The sequence below is a fragment of the Microcaecilia unicolor genome, chromosome 7 (assembly GCF_901765095.1).
Source record: "Microcaecilia unicolor chromosome 7, aMicUni1.1, whole genome shotgun sequence".
NCBI lineage: Eukaryota > Metazoa > Chordata > Amphibia > Gymnophiona > Siphonopidae > Microcaecilia > Microcaecilia unicolor.
Window position 1 is genome coordinate 145,515,319 of NC_044037.1, and position 18,938 is coordinate 145,534,256.

Below are 18,938 nucleotides of genomic sequence, written 5' to 3' on the forward strand. Positions count from 1 at the left end.
CATCTTATTTTACATCCCTTTCCCAATAATTCCTAGCACCCTGTTTGATTTTTTGGACACCGCCATACTCTAGGCAGAAAATTTCAGTATATTGTCTACAATGACACTAGATCTTTTTCTTGGGTGCTGACTCTTAAAGTGGACCTTAGCATCAGAAACTATGGTTTGGATTATTTTTCCCCATGTGTATCACTTTACATTTGTCCACATTAAATTTCATCTGCCATTTGGATGCCCAGTCTTCCAATTTCCTAAGGTCTTCCTGCAATTTTTCACAGTCCGTATGTGTTCTAACAACTTTGAATAGTTTTGTGTCATCTCCAATTTTAATCACCTTACTTGTCGTTCCGATTTTCAGATCATTTATAAATTTGTTAAATAGCACTGTTTCTAATACAGTTCCCTGCAGTACTCCACAATTTACCCTCCTCCACTGTGAAAAATGGCCATTTAACCCTACCCTTTATTTTCTATCAATTAAGCAGTTACTAATCCACAACAGAACATTGCCTTCTATCCCATTGCTTTTTAATTTTCTTAGGAGTCTCTCATGAGGGACTTTATCAAAAGCCTTCTGAAAATCTAGATACACTACATCAACCAACTCACCTTATCCACATATTTATTCACAAATTCAAATAAATGAAGCAAATTTGTGAGGTAGGAATTCCCTTGGCTGAATCCATGCTGACTCTCGGGCTTATTTTTGAAAGTGATAGCCGGCCATCTTCCAACATAAATTGGGAGATGGTCGGCGATCTCTCAAAAGCGGCGAAATCGGTATAATCAAAAGCTGCTTTTTTTACATCATCACCGCTTTCCTGTCGCCGAGCTGGCGGAAGTTCAAGGGGCCGTGTCGGCGGCGTAGCAAAGGTGGGGCATGGGCGTGGCTACCAGATGGCCGGCTTTCACGGATAATGAAAAAAAAAAGCAGCATTAATCAGTATTTCTCCGGGTTTACTTGGTCCTTTTATTTTCACGACCAAGCCTCAAAAAGGTGCCCCAACTCACCAGATGACCACCGGAGGGAATGGGAGATGACCTCCCCGTACTCCCCCAGTGGTCACCAACCCCCTCCCACACTAAAAAAATAAAAATAAAAACCTTTTTTGCCAGCCTGTATGCCAGCCTCAAATGTCACACTCAACTCCCTGACAGCAGTATGCAGGTCCCTGGAACAGTTTTTGTTGGTTGCAGTGGACTTCAGGCAGGTGGACCCAGGCCCATCCCCCCTACCTATTACACTTGTGGTGGTAAGTGTTGAGCCCTCCAAACCCCCCCAAAACCCACTGTACCCACATGTAGGTGCCCCCCTTCACCCATAAGGACTATGGTAGTGGTGTAGAGTTGTGGGGAGTGGGTTTTGGGGGGAGATTTGGGGGGCTCAGCACCCAAGGTAAGGGAGCTATGCACCTGGGATGCATTTGCATATTTTAAAACATTTTTTAGAAGTGCCCCCTAGGGTGCCCGGTTGGTGTCCTGGCATGTCAGGGGGACCAATGCACTACAAATGCTGGCTCCTCCCACAATCAAATGCCTTGGATTTCGCCGGGTTTGAGATTGCTGGCATTTTTTCCATTATCGCTGAAAAACAAAACCGCCAATCTGAAACCCGGCGAACTCTGGCATTTGGCCGGCCAAACCGTATTATCGAAAGAAAAGATGGCCGGCCATCTTTTTTGATAATACGGCTTGGCCAGCTGTTTTCGGCACTGCCAAAATAGATAGCTGGCAATCTATTTCGCCGGCGCCGTTTGATTATTCCTCTCTCTGTCACATTAGACCATGTTTATCTATGTGTTTAATATTTTTATTCTTTATAATAATTTACACTAGTCAGGCTTACCAGTCTGTAATTTCCCTAATCACCCCTGTAACCCTTTTTAACAATCGGCGTTACATTGGCCAGCCTCCAATCTTCAGGTACTACGGACAATTTTAATGACAAGTTAAAGATCACTAACAGCAGATCATCAATTTCATGGTTGAATTCTTTCAGTACCCTTGGGTGCATACCATCTGGTCCAGGTATTTACTACTCTTAAATTTGCCCATTTGGCTCAGTACATCTTCCAGGCTCACTGAGATTTTTTTCAGTTCCTCCACATCATTGTCACTGAAAACCATTTCTGGTGCAGTTAGATATCTTACATCTTCTTCAGTAAAGACCGAAGCAAAGATTCATTCAGTCTCTCCTCTATGTCCTTGTCCTCCCTGAGTGCCCCTTAAGCTGCTTGATGATCTAATGGTCCCACGGATTCCCTCATGGGAATTCTGCTTCTGTAGTACCTCTAACAGTATTACTGTGAGTTTTTGCTTCTGTGGAAAGTTACTCTTCATACTGTCTTAGCCTTCTTTATCAATGCTTTGCATCTAATTTGCCAGTGCTTATATTGCTTCTTACTTTCTTCATTTGGATCCTTTTTTCATTTCTTTAAAGATGTTCTTTTGGCTCTAATAGTCTCTTTCACTTCACCGTTTAACCATGCTGGCTGTCATTTGCTCTTCTTTCCACCTTTATTAATACGTGGAATCTTCGGGATTAAGTAGCATGAAATCTTACCCCTTTTGGGGGCTGTAATGGAAGGATTTTAAAGATTGATTTCCAACTCTATCTGAGTGAGTGACCGACAGTACACTTTCTCATTAAAGTGTATAATTTTGTTTGTTTGATAAGACACAGCTATGTGCGGGGGGAGATGGAGCATGTTTCGAGTCCAGGCTGGCCACCTGAACAGAGAAACATGTGACCACATTCCCACATGTCTCAAGCATTCTGTAATTTTCCTCAACTCTGAAAATGAGTTCAAAGCCTAATAAAAAGGGGAGCTCTTACCAGTGAAGTCAGAAGCTCATCTATGGATGGACGCATCACATAGAAAGACTGCTTCTGGTCATGAGACTCTGGCTTCATTGAAAAAGGGGCTTCTCTCAGCTGATGTAAAAAGCCTGGGTGATGTGGTGACCAGTGATGTAAGTATAGTTTATTATTGCCTCTTTTCCTTGTCTAGAAACGCCTAGCTTTGCTTGGATGTAGTGATCAGTGATGTAACGATTGTTTATAGGTACTGTTTCTCCTCAGCCATATAGCCTAATCATTGTGTATCTTAGACAATAATGACTTATACACTCTCCGTTTAAACCTCTAATACAAGTCTCATTTACCTAATACAAATTCAAAAGAATCCACAATAATTTTTGAGTAGTCTGTGTTAGTGCTGTGTCAGTGAGGCAGGCTGTAAACCAGGTCAGAACAGAGACTTTGCCAGGTACTTTTAACCTGGACTGGCCACTGTGGAAAACAGGATAGTGGGCTAGATGGATCCTTGGTCTGATCTAATAGGGCAGTCTTATGCTTGCTCTTATGATAACCAGGTTTCTCATTGCTGCTACTGTACCTGCACTTTAACTGTTCCGTATGGGTCCAATTTGCTCTGGATCTTACTATTATTTAAATTGTCACTTTCTGCCTTATGGGGTTTATTTTAGAGGCATCTCCACATGTAAATAGTGACATTTATACATGTAGATCAGCTAAACATGCAAAGAATGATTTCAGGAGGCCACTATTTATATGCAGAGATCTATACCATGTATAGACCTTAAAGAGGCATGACATAGACATGGATAGTATGTGGTTTGGGGTGAAAATATAGCCATATATTCCCCAGTTTACAAGGGTAATACATGTGTAGACTTTAAAATTTTCTACTCCAGCTTTTACACGTGTCCTGAGGTACATAGATCTGACATCAACAGTACCCTCTCTGAACTCACAAACCCCTTCTGACATCATCTGTACCTTTCCTGCACACCCTCCAACATATTCAGTACTTCACTGCATCCTCTGACATCAACAGTACCCTCCCCAAACCTCCCCCGCATCCCTTCTCAATAAAGGCAGACCTTCCAGATGAAGATTGCCACCTTCTGACCCGCCCCAGGAGTGATTCACAGTTGTTCCTGCCCTGTCAAGCTTTGAGTTCAAAATGGGGCTGGTAGATCCTTAGTGGTATATAAGAACATAAGAATAGTCATATTGACACAATAATTGATTCTAGCCACATTCTTTGAACAACAACAACAAAAACACTGAATATATCAATGTTCATTTTTTAAAGGAAAGAATACCAACCAACAGATGGTGTTACTGGAGGTACTGGTGTGATATTCAGAACCTTCTCAAATGAGCTTACAAGTCTGCTTTCTATACTTGGAAGGTCCATGAAATCATTGATCATGAATGTAAGTCGAGGATCTGAAGTAATTGATTCCACTTGTGTTTTGTCCGCATTCTTTGCTCCTATTCCTAGACTTCTGATTCCAGCATCTCCCAAGATTTGAGCAAATCGGTTGACATCATCCTGGGATCTGCCACCTGTGAGCAGCACCAATTGTTGAGGGACTCCCTCTTCTATTCTGCTTCCAGCAGATTTAACAAAATAGTTCTTTGCCACATAGTCCAGAGCTTTACCAGTGTTTAGTGGGGATCCTCCTTTATTTTGGAGCCGCCGTATGTGGTGCACCACATCATTCTTGGTTTTATACTGATTCAAATGGAACTCTGGAAAGATACCATTACTGTACTGGAGTATTCCAATTCTTACTTGGTTTTGTCCCACATTTAGATTTTGAACCACCCTTCGAATGAAGTCACGGATGTGAGGGGTCCCTGTTTTCCCAACATTGTCAGAGCTGTCAATGAGGAAGACAATGTCCTTCTTCTCATCATCAGAACCTATATAAGTAGAAAGAAGAATGAGGAAAGGGATATTAAAGACCCACTTATATAGCAGAAAGTTGTCTGCTTCAACAATGTTTGTGCAACTTGTTTCTGTTAATCTGGAGTACAGATGAAAAATATATCAAGTTTGTACATCACAAATCATGTACTCAAGTTAAAAGAAACGCACATTATTATCTAAGCAAAATCCTGAACCAGCACTTGTGAACTAGGAAGTGAACAATATTGAATATTCAGGAATATTACTGTAACTTATAGAAATGCATCAATTATTTTAAAAGAGTTAATTGAAGAGGTTAGCACTTTATTTAGCAAGAAACATACAGTTAATAATCCATGGGTCAGATTTTCAACCAGCACAGTCAGTGGATCTAATCTAATCTAAACTATGCTTCTATACTGCAATGACCATATCAGTTCTATGTGGTTTACATAATAAGTAAAACAGACATACATTGAGATGATACAATAAAATAAATGCTCAGCAATTAAAAACTCTAGATAACAGTGCAAAACTGATACCAGAATATGCAAAACTTATTACAAGGTATGAATTAATTATATACAAAACTGTCCTAATTACATAAAATAACATTCAAGATTATGAAAAATAGAGATCCATATTAACAATTCAAACATTTCTTAAATAACCAGATCGTCAATAATTTTCTAAAGCTTAAAAGACCATCAGATAGTCTAAGAATAACAAGAAGATCATTCCAGAATTTAGTCCCGACAAAAGAGAAAGAGGACTGAAAAATTCTTTTATACCTCATCAATCTGGGAGATGTAAGATGAAGAAGCAAAAAATTCCATAGCTGCATATTAACAACCCAATGGGGGATAGGAGCAGAGCCATATAGTATTTTAAATATGACAGAGCAGATTTTGAAATAAATCCTTGCTCGGATAGACAACCCATGTGCTTTATTTAACAGCGGGGTAACCCTGTCAAATTTCTTAGCAGAATAAACCAGGTGAATCGCAACATTCTGCAGCGTTTGCACCTTCTTCAAACTTGTTTGTGGAGTGGAGGAGTGGCCTAGTGGTTAGAGCACCAATCTTGCAATCCAGAGTGGCCAGTTCAAATCCCACTGCTGCTCCTTGTGATCTTGGGCAAGTCACTTAACCCCCCCCCCCCCCCCCCCCCCCCCCATTGCCTCAGGTACAAACTTAGATTTTGAGCCCTCCTGGGCCAGAGAAATATCCAGAGTACCTGAATGTAACTCACCTTGAGCTACTACTGAAAAAGGTGTGAGCAAAATCTAAATAAATAAACATCCAGCTAACAGAGGGCCCCTTTTACAAAGCAGCAGTAAGCCCAACGTGGGTTTACCACTCACTAAAAAGGAAGTACTGCTGGGCAGCCTGGCAGTAGTTCCCATCCCCATCCCCAGCGTGCTGTCATATTTGGTGCACAATTACTGCCAGTTACACACCAGGCTACAAAAATATATTTATTTTTGTAGCCTGGTATGTAACTGGCAGTAATTGTGCAGTGCTACGCGCTGCCCGGTTACTGCTAGGTTAGTGCTGGAGTCCTTTCCACCACCTCAATGGATGGCAGTAAGGGTTCCCCCTTGAAATCATCATGCGGTATGTGCTTCACTTGCAGCATGGCCATTCTTAAAAAAGAAGGACCTACCTTTTACCAGCTGGGGTAAAAGGGGGCCTCAGCATGAGTCAAAAACATGCGCCAATGCCAGCGCAGGCCTCTTTTTGCCACAGCTTGGTAAAAGGGGCCCAGAATGTTACAGTAGTTTAGTTGACTAAGGATTAAGGCCTGGAACATCTATTTGAACTGTGGAGATTCAAAGCAATGCCTGATCCTTCTTAACCTTTTTAAAGTAAAGAAAACTGTTTTAGTTAACTGAGGGACCCTTTTACAAAGGTGTGCCAAAAAGTGGCCTGCGGTAGTGTGGGTGCCGGGCCAGTTTTTACCACATCTGCAAAAAAGGACTTTTTTTAATGGGACGGGGAAAGGGTATGCAGTAAAACTGTAACCAGCGTACGCCTAAAATCGGCCTGAGCCCTTAACACCACCCATTGATCTAGCAGTAAGGGCTCACATGTTACACGCGCGGTGACCTGCCGATTACCGCCGGACAGGCCGCGCGTGGGAGAAAATAAATAAATAAATCATCTAGGCATTATGGGCATGTGGCAAATCTGAAATTACTGCTGGGGGGAGTGGTAGCCTGGCAGCAGTCTCATTTTGGGGTGTGGTGCATGTGTGTAGAGCCTAACACACTTTTGTAAAAGGGCCCCAAGCTACCTGTTTTTTCAAATGAAAATGTACTATCTAACAATATTCTCAAAATTTTTAATTACAATTCTACTGGGAAACTAACTTTCTATATAGTTATCATTTGACATGTAACTGCATGTTGTGGATTGGAAGCAATAAAAAATTTTGCTTTGTCTTCGTTCAGTGTTAATCAATGAGTAATGACTCAATCTTCAAGTAACTTAAAACAATTTGCAGCCATGCACTCCAGATCTAATATCCCCCTGTCCAGTGGGACAAGTAAGGTAATGCTATATGCACAGATACAAGTTTTCGCCGCATGGCTATCCAAACTCTTGCCAAGAGATGACATAACTATATTAAAAATAATGGATTAAGTTAAACACTATCTTCATCTTCATTGATTAATTTATGTAGAAAGCCCTTATTAGTTTTATCAGGTGTTGCGGTTCCACCAGCTGGTGTACTCATTAAGATCAGAAAATGAAAACAGCTGGGCATATCTGGGTTGCAAACTGTTCATTATGCTGAGACAAAGGCAGCTGCATTTTTTGCAACTAGTCCTTTGCTGTGGAATCATCCACCAAGACATTTGTGCTTGTGTACCAACTTGGCACAATTTAGGAACTATCTGAAAACACATTTGTTTCTGCAGGCTTTTTCTACATATTGAAATAGCAGGCTGATAATGTTGTGAGGGGAAGTAGCTTTTGTTATGTGTGTATGAGAGTCTTTTGTGTTTTATCTCTCTATATAAAACGCACCTCCAACATTCTATGAAGCCTCCACAACTCCCAACGTTCTAAATGCATGGTGGTGAAACCCACATCTCCTGAATTGACATCACGTACTTCTGGGTTCGTCACAAGCAGAAGTGACCAACCACACGAGGTTTCTCGGCTTCAGAATGTTTGAGGTGCATTCTATTACATAGGATTGGTCAGTTCATTGAAGCACAGCCAGAGCTCAGTGTCCTGCACAGTAACACTCAGACACCAGAGAGAGAGAAGGGGGGGGGGGGGCTGAAACAAGAGAGAGGGAGAGAGAGGGAGGGGGGGGGCCTGACACCAGAGAGGGGGAGAGAGTTATCTCTGTCACACACACACACTCTGTCTCTCACAGTCATTGTCTTTCTCTCTCTCACTCTCACACACTCTTATGTCTCACACTGTATCACATTCACTCTCTATGTGTCACACAGTCACTCACACACTCTCTTGGTCTCATACACTCAGTCTCACAGAGTCTGTGTCTCACACACACTCTCTCTCTCGCACACACTGTATCTGTGTGAAACACACTCTTTCTCACACTGTGTCTCACATACGCACTTGCACACACTCTCATTCTCACGAACACACTCTCATTCTCACACACACACTGTCTCTCTCACAGACACACTCGCATATTCACTCTCTCTCACACACTCTCAAACATACACAATCCGAGGAAAACCTTGCTAGCGCCCGTTTCATTTGTGTCAGAAACGGGCCTTTTTTACTAGTATGTAATATTTTATATTGTTTTTTATGTTGTTTTTTTATTGTTTTATTGTTATCTGCTCAGTTTAAGTGTAATATAAACGTGATAAATCATACTGTGTGTGCTGTTAGCACCAAAAATACATGTATTCTATTATTTTGTTATTCACTATTTACTATTTTATATAGGTGGGGAAAAGAGTTCAGTAAAGATAGTGCTAGTATGGGGCATTTCCCCTTATTTGGATAATTGAGCATTGCCACTAGGAATGGGCTTTTGTTTTAATCAGGGTGATGGAAGTGGATATTGTGGGCTAAGGGTGCCCTAGACAAAAGGGATTTTTGTGTTTTAATGTTGGGAGGGCGAGAATCTAGTTGGGCTAAGTAGGGGAGAGGGAGGGAGGAGGGCCACTAAACTACCAGGGTAGAGGTCGGTGCAGAAAGCTGGCCTAATCACCATTCATGCACTGACAGGAAAGGTGAGATTTTGCAATGAGCTGCAGATTACTGCCACATTTTTATCATGGCAGTAATTTGCATGCTCAAATACATATAGGATGAGGGCAGAATGTTTTTAGATTAGTTGAGGGTAGAGCCCGTGTGCTGACCCAGCTCTGTCTTGAGCCTTTCTGCATTACTCTATATGCAAATTTCCAAAGCAAATTTAAAAGAAATAATAGCAGACTCACCAAAATCATCTTCTGTTGTTGCCAGAATTCTCTGAATCTGTTGGGTAGACAAAGTTGATATTGGAGTCAGCAGCTTCTGCTCTATGATAGGAAGTTCCTGGAAGCTTGACACAGAAAATGCATATTCTGGACTCAAAGAAATCTTTCTGGTTTCCTCAGAGTCAACATTCTTTCCAATTAAGAAGGGTGCCACACCAACTTGTTTTATTTGGCCTGCTGACTCATCCACATCATCAGAAGATGTCCCAGAACTGAGAAGGATTAAAATCTGAGGAATTCCATCCTCGATCCTGCTTCCAGATGGTCTAGTAAAGATATTCTTTGACACATAATCAAGAGCTTTCCCTGTGTTCACCACTCTCCCACCTTTGGGGACTATTTTCCTTACTGCATCCTGTACGTCATCCTTGGTAGAATGAGTATTCAGCAAAAATTCTACTTCAGGTTCCTCACTGTACTGAACCACAGATATTCGTGTGTTTTCAAAACCCACATCCAATTTATCAACAATTTTTGTGATTAAGTCTCGAATATAACTGAATTCAGGTCCAACATTCTTAGAGCCATCAATTAAAAACACAACATCTCTCTTGTCACCTACAAAATAAGATTCATAAAGTTATCCATATAGCATACTTCATCTTTTTAAAAAATCAATTTATAGTTAAACCTGACCTCAAATCTTGAACAAGGCAAACGTTCCACCAAATCCAATGTGGAGGATAAAAGCAAAAGACAGACGTAATAAGAAGATAAATGGTCTTTATTTAAAATCCAAAGGCTCCTAGAGATTTAACTTCTTATGTAAGTCTCTCAGTTTTGAAATTTGATTTTATATATATTTATTAGGGCTGTCCATTTAATGCATTAACAACACGATTAACGCATTAAATGAATAACTCACATTAAAATTTTTAATGAGTTAACACTGTCATCCCTCCCCCACTAGCAGTCACCTCTTCTTACCTCTCCCAGCACGGCATTCCAGCGGCCCCCTTCTCCTCTGTGGCTCCTTCTCCCTGCTCCTCACCGCTGCAGTGAAAACAGTGCTGCTTCTCACCCTACCCACAGCGTCTCTCTGTGACAGGAAGTTCCGCCTCAGATCTTACTGTTACAGAGAGATGCTTCAGGCCGGGTGAGAAGCAGCACTGTTTTCAGTGCAGCCTGCAGCGGTGAGGAGCAGGGAGAAGGAGCCATAGAGGAGAGGGGGCCCACTGGAGTACCATGCTGGTAGAGGTAAGGAGAGGTGCCAAAGACAGAATGCAACCATGGTAGGGGCGGGGGGCAAGGAAGAAAGAGAAAGCAGAAAAAAGACAGAGAGAAATATGCAGACCACGGCGGGGGTGGGGGACATGGGAGAAAGAGGAAGCAGAAAAAAGAAAACAAGACAGAGAAAAATGTGGACCACTGCAGGGATGGGGAGGGGGCATGGGAGAAAGAGGAAGCAGAAAAAAGATGACAGAGAGAAAGATGTGAACCAGGGGGAGGGAGCGGGAGAAAGAGAAAAGAGAAAGATTGGGGGGGGGGGGGGGACAGGGAAGGATGCTGGAAATAGGGGAGGAGAGCAAAGAGAATGGAAACAATGGTGATCATGAAAGGAGGGAAGGGAGGAGATGGTGCCCATGTAGGGGAGGGGAGGGTAAGGTAGGGATGAGATGGTGATCATGAAAGGAGGGAAGAGAGGAGATGGTGCCCATGGAGGGTAGGGTAGGATAAGGGAGGGAATGTTTTGGTGCCTATGGAGGGGAGGTGAGGGTAAGAGAGGGAATGAGATGGTTGTGGTGTTCATTGTTCCCAATGGTATGTATCCTAATAAAAATTATTAGGGACAAAAACAAACAAAATTTGATTCTAATTCACCTGGGAACTGGGAAATACCTAGTGTGCCTGATGCCTGAATGTAGCTCACCTACAGCTACTACTGAGAAAAATGCCAGCTAAATCCAAAAAGAAAAAAACATATTCAAGGCAGACACTTTTGGTGCTTAATTGACGCATGTTTCTCTATGCAGAAGCTTATAGAATTGCTTTTCACATGCTTGAAGAAATTATGGTTTTTTAAGGAAACTGGAATCAAAGTTATTGGCTGAATGTTTAGGATCAATAAAAAAATGTAAACAACTGTGTGTAAATGCTGCATTTATTTTATACTTGGATCTTGCGATTAATCACGTGATTAAAATTTTTTATTGTGATTAATCATGCAATTAGAAATTTTCATCAATGAAAGTAATTTAGCCCCTGATGCAGCTGTTTCAAAGCGAAACATGGCCATGTCAGGCACAGATGTGTAAATCTCTGGGAGCCTTTGGATTTTTATTTAAAATCCAAAGACTGTTTATCTTCTTATTCAGGGCTTTTTTTTGAGGGAGTACTTGGGGGTATTAAGTACCGGTACCTTTTCTATTGTCTGCTAAAATTGACCCATGGACCCCAAGTTTTAATGAAAGAGCTCAGGCTCTACACACCAATTCTGCCTTGTCATAGGTTCTACTAAATGGACTTGGGAAAAATCCACAATTCCAGGAATAACATGTATAGAATGTTTGTACGTTTGGGAAGCTTGCCAGGTGCCCTTGGCCTGGATTGGCCACTGTCGTGGACAGGATGCTGGGCTCGATGGACCCTTGGTCTTTCTCAGTGTGGCATTGCTTATGTACTTATGTGACTGGTTGCAGGGGTCTGGCTATTGTGGGGTGGGTCCCTCAGTGATCACCTCACCCATGAAGGGTGCCCTAGCATTTGAGTACCGGCACCTTTTTTCCTAGAAAAAATTCACTGTTCTTATTACATCTGCCTTTTGCTTTCATCCTCAAATCTTGAAAGAAACAAGCATATAATTACAGCAATGGCATATATCCTTCAAACTTTGCTTTAAAACAAATGTATACGCCTGATTAAGCAAAACAGGTAAATACCTTAATTTTTCAAAAATGTTAATCTTTGTCTATTCTTCAGCACATCAAAAAAAATGCATGAAGCAAAGCCCCAGATTTCTCACTGATGAAAAGAAAAATCCTACTGTCAACATCAAGATTTTTTCATCTGCTGTAATTAAACTCTGGAATTCGTTGCCAGAGTATGTGGTAAAGGCGGTTAGCTTAGTGGAGTTTAAAAAAGGTTTGGACGGCTTCCTAAAGGAAAAGTCCATAGACCGTTATTAAATGGACTTGGGGAAAATCCACTATTTCTGGGATAAGCAGTATAAAATGTTTTGTACATTTTTGGGATCTTGCCGGATATTTGTGACCTGGATTGGCCACTGTTGGAAACAGAATGCTGGGCTCGATGGACCTTTGGTCTTTCCCAGTATGGCAATACTTATGTACTTATGTAATCTGTAGCATAAAGAACATAGCTAGAATGCTTCCTTTTACAGCTTTCCATAGGGAAAATGTATTGAAATTCTGGTAGCACCTCAATAAATAGCAACACAAAACCCTTCAATGCCAGGTACAATACTTTGTGAAGTAACACCAAATCCTAAAAAGAAGCTTCTTAGAGCCTGTATCGCAAACCTAAACACCAATTCTGAACACGAATACCAATAACTTTACCTTTAAAAAGACAGCAGTGAATATACACAACAGCAATGTGCATCCCATTGGAAAAGCTAGACAAGTCAAACTCATAGATCCCCACACAAACTACATACCAGCAGAATCTCTCAGCTGCTCGTTCACTGGCAGAACACAGACCAACCATCATCAATTACAGAATAAAGGACTAAAAATTAGAAATTGTCCCATAGTGCGGCATCAGCCCTGCCTTACCCTTCCTCACCATCCATCCCCATAGCCTTCGCTTCCCTACCATCTGTCCTACTCTCTACCTATCCTCCCAGAGTCTGGCATCTCCTCTGCCCATCCCAGTCTTCCACCAACATCTACCTACATTAAATGTTTAAAAAAATATATTTTAACCTAGGCACTGCAGAGACCACCCCCATCCAAAAACCCACCAATATGAACAAATATACAACTTTTTTTTCATTTTAAACTAGGTACTGATCCTACCCCCACCAATAAACCCAACATTAAAATTTATTGTTGATGGGTTTCTGAATGAAGAGAAACTTGCCACAGAGGCTAAAACTCACAGTAACAAATTTTTCAGGTACATCAGAATCAGAAAACCTGCGAGGGAATCCGTGGAACCGATAGGTCACAAAGGAGCAAAAGGTGCGGTCAGTGAGGACAATGCCATAGCGGAGAAACTGAATGAATTTTTTGCTTCTGTCTTTACGGAAGAAGATGTAAGAGATATGCCTGTACCGGAAATGGTTTTCAAGGATGATGATGCAGAGGAATTGAAAGAAATCTTGGTGAACCTGGAAGATATACTGAGCTAAATTGACAAGTTAAAGAGTAGTAACTCACCTGGACCGGATAGCATACATCCAAGGGTACTCAAATAACTCAAGCATGAAATTGCTGATCTGCTGTTAGTAATATGTAACCTGTCATTAAAATCATCCATAGTACCTGAAGATTGGAAGGTGGCCAATGTGACGCTAATTTTTAAAAATGGTTCTAGGGGTGATCCAGGAAATTATAGATTGTTAAACCTGACGTTGGTGCCGGGCAAAATAGTAGAAAATATTATAAAGAAGAAAATTATACAACACGTAGACAAACATGGTTTAATGGGACAGAGTCAGCATGGGTTCAGTCAAGGGAAGTCTTGCCTCACCAATTTGCTTCATTTCTTTGAAGGTGTGAATAAACATGTGGATAAAGGTGAGCTGGATGACGTAGTGTATCTAGATTTTCTGAAATCATTTGATAAAGTTCCTCATGAGAGACTCCTGAGAAAATTAAAGAGTCATGGGATAGGAGGCAAGGTTCTGCTTTGGATTAGGAATGGGCTATTGGACAGAAAACAGAGGGTAGGGTTAAATAGTAATTTCTCTCAATGGAGGAGAGTAAACAGTGGAGTGCTGCAGGGATATGTACTGTGACCGGTACTATTTAACATATTTATAAATGATATGGAAAATCGGAACGGCGAGTGAGGTGATCAAATTTGCAGATGATTCAAAACTATTCAAGGTTGTTAAAACACATATGGACTGTAAAATATTGCAGGAAGACCTTAGGAAATTGGAAGACTGGGCGTCAAAATGGCAGATGAAATTTAATGTGGACAAATGCAAGGTACTGCACATTGGAAAAAATAATCTGAATCACAGTTACCTGATGCTAGGGTCCACCTTGGGGGTCAGCACTCAAGAAAATGATCTGGGTGTCATTGTAGATAATACGCTGAAATCTTCTGCTCAGTGTGTGGCGGCGGCCAAAAAAGCAAATAGGATGCTTGGAATTATTAGGAAAGGGATGGTGAATAAGACCGAAAATACTATAATGCCTTTGTATTGCTCCATGGTGCGTCCGCACCTTGAGTATTGCGTTCAGTTCTGGTCGCAGTATCTCAAAAAAGATATAGCAGAATTAGAAAAGGTTCAAAGAAGAGCAACTAAAATGGTAAAAGGGATGGAACTCCTCTCGTATGAGGAAAAGCTAAAAAGGTTAGGGCTCTTCAGCTTGGAAAAGAGACAGATGAGGGGAGATATTGAGGTCTACAAAATCCTGAGTGGTGCAGAACGAGTAGAAGTAAATCGATTTTTTTACTCATTCCAAAAGTACAAAGACTAGGGGACACTCGAGGAAGTTACATGGAAATACTTTTAAAACAAATAGGAGGAAATATTTTTTTCACTTAACGAATAGTTATGCTCTGGAACTCTTTGCCGGAGGAGGTGGTAACAGCGGTTAGCATATCTGAGTTTAAAAAGGGTTTGGACAAATTCTTGGAGGAAAAGTCCATAGTCTGCTATTGAGACAGACATGAGAAGCAACTGCTTGCCCTAGGTTTTGTAGTATGGAGTGTTGCCATAATTTGGGTTTCTGCCAGGTACTTGTGACCTGGCTTGGTCACTGTTTGGAAAACAGGATACTGGGCTAGATGGACCATTGGTCTGACCCAGTATGGCTACTTTTATGTTATGTTCTGCAAGCATGGACTGAAATCCACACTCACACAAAGGTAGGGGCTCTTTTCCCTTCACGTCTACCCATTCCACTCCACTCATTATTTTATAGACCTTTATCATATCTCATGAAGGAGCAAAATGGGCACTTAAGGAGGACAAGGCCATAGCGGAGAGACTGAATGAATTCTTTGCTTCTGTTTTTACAGAAGAAGATGTAAGAGATCTACCTGTAACATAAGTACATAACTTAATAAGCAATGCCACACTGGGAAAAGACCAAGGGTCCATCGAGCCCAGCATCCTATCCATGACAGCGGCCAATCCAGGCCAAGGGCACCTGGCAAGCTTCCCAAACGTACAAACATTCTATACATGTTATTCCTGGAATTGTGGATTTTTCCCAAGTCCATTTAGTAGTGGTTTATGGACTTGTCCTTTAGGAAACCGTCTAACCCCTTTTTAAACTCTGCCAAGCTAACCGCCTTCACCACGTTCTCCGGCAACGAATTCCAGAGTTTAATTACGCGTTGGGTGAAGAAAACGTTTCTCCGATTTGTTTTAAATTTACTACACTGTAGTTTCATCGCATGCCCCCTAGTCCAAGTATTTTTGGAAAGCGTGAACAGACGCTTCACATCCACCTGTTCCACTCCACTCATTATTTTATATACCTCTATCATGTCTCCCCTCAGCCATCTCTTCTCCAAGCTGAAAAGCCCTAGCCTCCTTAGTCTTTCTTCATAGAAGTCGTCCCATCCCTGCTATCATTTTAGTCGCCCTTCGCTGCACCTTTTCCAGTTCCACTATATCTTTCTTGAGATACGGCAACCAGAATTGAATACAATATTCAAGGTGCGGTCGCACCATGGAGCGATATAACAGCATTATAACATCCTCATGCCTGTTTTCCATACCTTTCCTAATAATACCCAACATTCTATTCGCTTTCCTAGTCGCAGCAGCACACTGAGCAGAAGGTTTCAGTGTATTATCGACGACGACACCCAGATCCCTTTCTTGTCCGTAACTCCTAACGTGGAACCTTGCATGACATAGCTATAATTCGGGTTTTTTTCCTCACATGCATCACCTTGCACTTGCTCACATTAAAACGTCATCTGCCATCTAGCCACCCAGTCTCCCAGTCTCGTAAAGTCCTTCTGTAATTTTTCACAATCCTGTTGTGAGTTAACGACTTTGAATAACTTTGTGTCATCAGCAAATTTAATTACCTCGCTAGTTACTCCCATCTCTAAATCATTTATAAATATATTAAAAAGCAGTGGTCCTAGCACAGACCCCTGAGGAACCCCACTAACTACCCTTCTCCATTGTGAATACTGCCCATTTAACCCCACTCTCTGTTTCCTATCCTTCAACCAGTTTTTAATCCACAATAGGACTTTTCCTCCTATCCTACGTTCAGAGTACACACAACAAAAAGAAGGTGAAGAAGCACCAGGGGCCATTCAAGACAGGGTAGTTGTGAATAGACCTGATATGGGCTCAGTTAGCAGTACATGAAGGAGCTGGATACAGTGAGGAAAGGATTGCAAGGGCTGAGAATCCTGGGGAAGAAGAGCAACAAAAGAATGAGAAGCTAGACAAAGGTATAATTGATTTCCTTGTGAGTCAACATGCAGTAGCTAAAGTTCTGAGAGATAATATAATCTTCAAGATAGCATCCATGCTTAACCCAGATGGGGTCTACCTGGGCAATTAAAGGTTTGCTAATTTTATGCACTTTTAGCTCATCATTAACCCCTGGCGCAGGCACGTCACTGAAACATGGCCCGAGTCGGGTCTACTAGTAAAGGACTCTCTAACACCCTACCTTGAATGGCCCTTGGTATGTCTTTGCCTTCTTAGAGATCTACCTGTACCAGAAATGGTTTTCAAGGGTGACAATGCAGAGGAGCTTAAAGAAATCTCAGTGAACCTGGAAGACATACTGAGCCAAATCCACAAGTTAGAGTGATAAATCACCTGGACCAGATGGTATACACCCCAGGATATTGAAAGAATTCAAACATGAAATTGCTGATGTTATAAGTGATCTGTAACCTGTCATTAAAATCGTTTGTAGTACCTGAAGATTGGAGGGTGGCCAATGTGATGCCGTTTTTTTAAAGGGTTACAGGGGTGATCCCAGAAATTACAAACCTATAAGCCTGATTTCAGTGCTGGGCAAAATAGTGGAAACTTAAATTACAGAACACAGACAAACATGGTTTAATGGGAAAGAGTCAGCATGGATTCAGCCAAAGGAAGTCTTGCCTCACTTTGAAGGCATGAATAAACATGTGGATAAAGGTGAGCTAGTTGATGTAGTGTATCTTGATTTTCAGAACATTTTTGACAAAGTCCCTCATAAGAGACTACTGAGAAAAATTAAGAAGTAATGGGACAGGAGACAATGTCCTTCTGTGGATTAGGAATTGGTTATTGGACAGAAAACAGAGGGTAGAGTTAAATGGTCATTTTTCTCAGTACAGGAGGGTGAATAGTGGAGTGCTGCAGGGATCTATTCTGGGACTGGTGCTATTTAACCTATTTATAAATGAATTGGAAATTGTTATGACAAGTGAGGTGATTAAATTTGTAGATGACACAAAACTATTCAAAGTTGTCAAAACACAAGCAGACTGTGAAAAATTGCAGGAAGACCTTAGGAAACTGACTGGGCATCCAAATGGCAGATGAAATTTAATGCGGACAAATGCAAAGTGATGCACATTGGGGAAAATAATCTAAATCAAAGTTACCTGATGCTAGGATCCACCTTAGGAGTAAGCACCCAAGAAAAAGATCTAGGAGTCATTATAGCAGGGGCATAGCCAGACAACAGATTTTGGGTGGGCCTAGGCAAGAAGTGGGTGGGCACCAAGTGTTCTCCCCTTCACCCACCACCCAAAAAAAATCTCAGCTGGCGGGAAAATGCTTCTTTCCACCTTAACAGTCTGCAGCAGGCACGCGCTGAAAACTGAGCATGCACAGGTGCTGGTATCCTGGATAATAGCGTTTTCATTACCATCAGGGGGAAGCCTTCTGCTGGCGGAGCTTGGGATCCCCACCTGCTACTGCTAATACGTGTGCTGCTGTTGGGTGGGCCGCGGCCCACCCAGACCCACCTGTGGCTACGCCACTGCATTATAGATAATACTCTGAAATCTTCTGCCCAGTGTGCGGCAGTGGCCAAAAGAGCAAACAGGATGATAGGAATTATTAGGAACGTGACGGTACATAAGACCAAGAATATTATAATGCCTCTGTATCACTTGTGGTGCGACTTGACCTTGAGTATTGCGTTCAATTCTTGTCGCCGTATCTCAAAAATGATAGAGCAGAATTAGAAAAGGCTGAAGAGATTAGGTCTCTTAGCTTGGAAAAGAAATGGCTGAGGGGAGATATGACTGAGGTCTACAAAATGATGAGTGATGTAAATGGGTAAAGGTGAATTAATTTTCACTCTTTCCAAAAGTAAAAAGACCAGGGGACACAATGATATTACATGGAAATACTTTTAAAATAAATAGGAGGAAATATTTTTTCGCTCAAAGAATAGTTAAGCTTTTGAACTCATTGCCACAGGATTTGGTAACAGTGATTAGTGTATTTGGGTTTAAAAAAAGTTTGGACAAGTTCTTGGAGGAAAAGTCAAAAGTCTGTTATTGAGATACACATAGGGGTAGCCACTGTTTGCCCTGGGATTGGTAGCATGGAATGTTGCTACTATTTAGGTTTCTGTCAGGTGCTTGTGACCTGGACTGGACACTGTTGGAAG

At 41.5% G+C, this 18,938-nt stretch overlaps 1 protein-coding gene across 1 annotated transcript in view; it reads right to left on the reverse strand.

Moving 5' to 3' along the window:
- The window catches only part of COL6A3 (collagen type VI alpha 3 chain), a 722,910-nt gene that overhangs the window by 579,501 nt on the left and 124,471 nt on the right, over positions 1–18,938 (reverse strand). Inside the window, 3 exon segments of the mRNA XM_030209050.1 lie at positions 3,792–3,796; positions 4,136–4,738; positions 9,163–9,759. Of these exon segments, the coding sequence (XP_030064910.1) occupies positions 3,792–3,796; positions 4,136–4,738; positions 9,163–9,759 (1,205 nt within the window).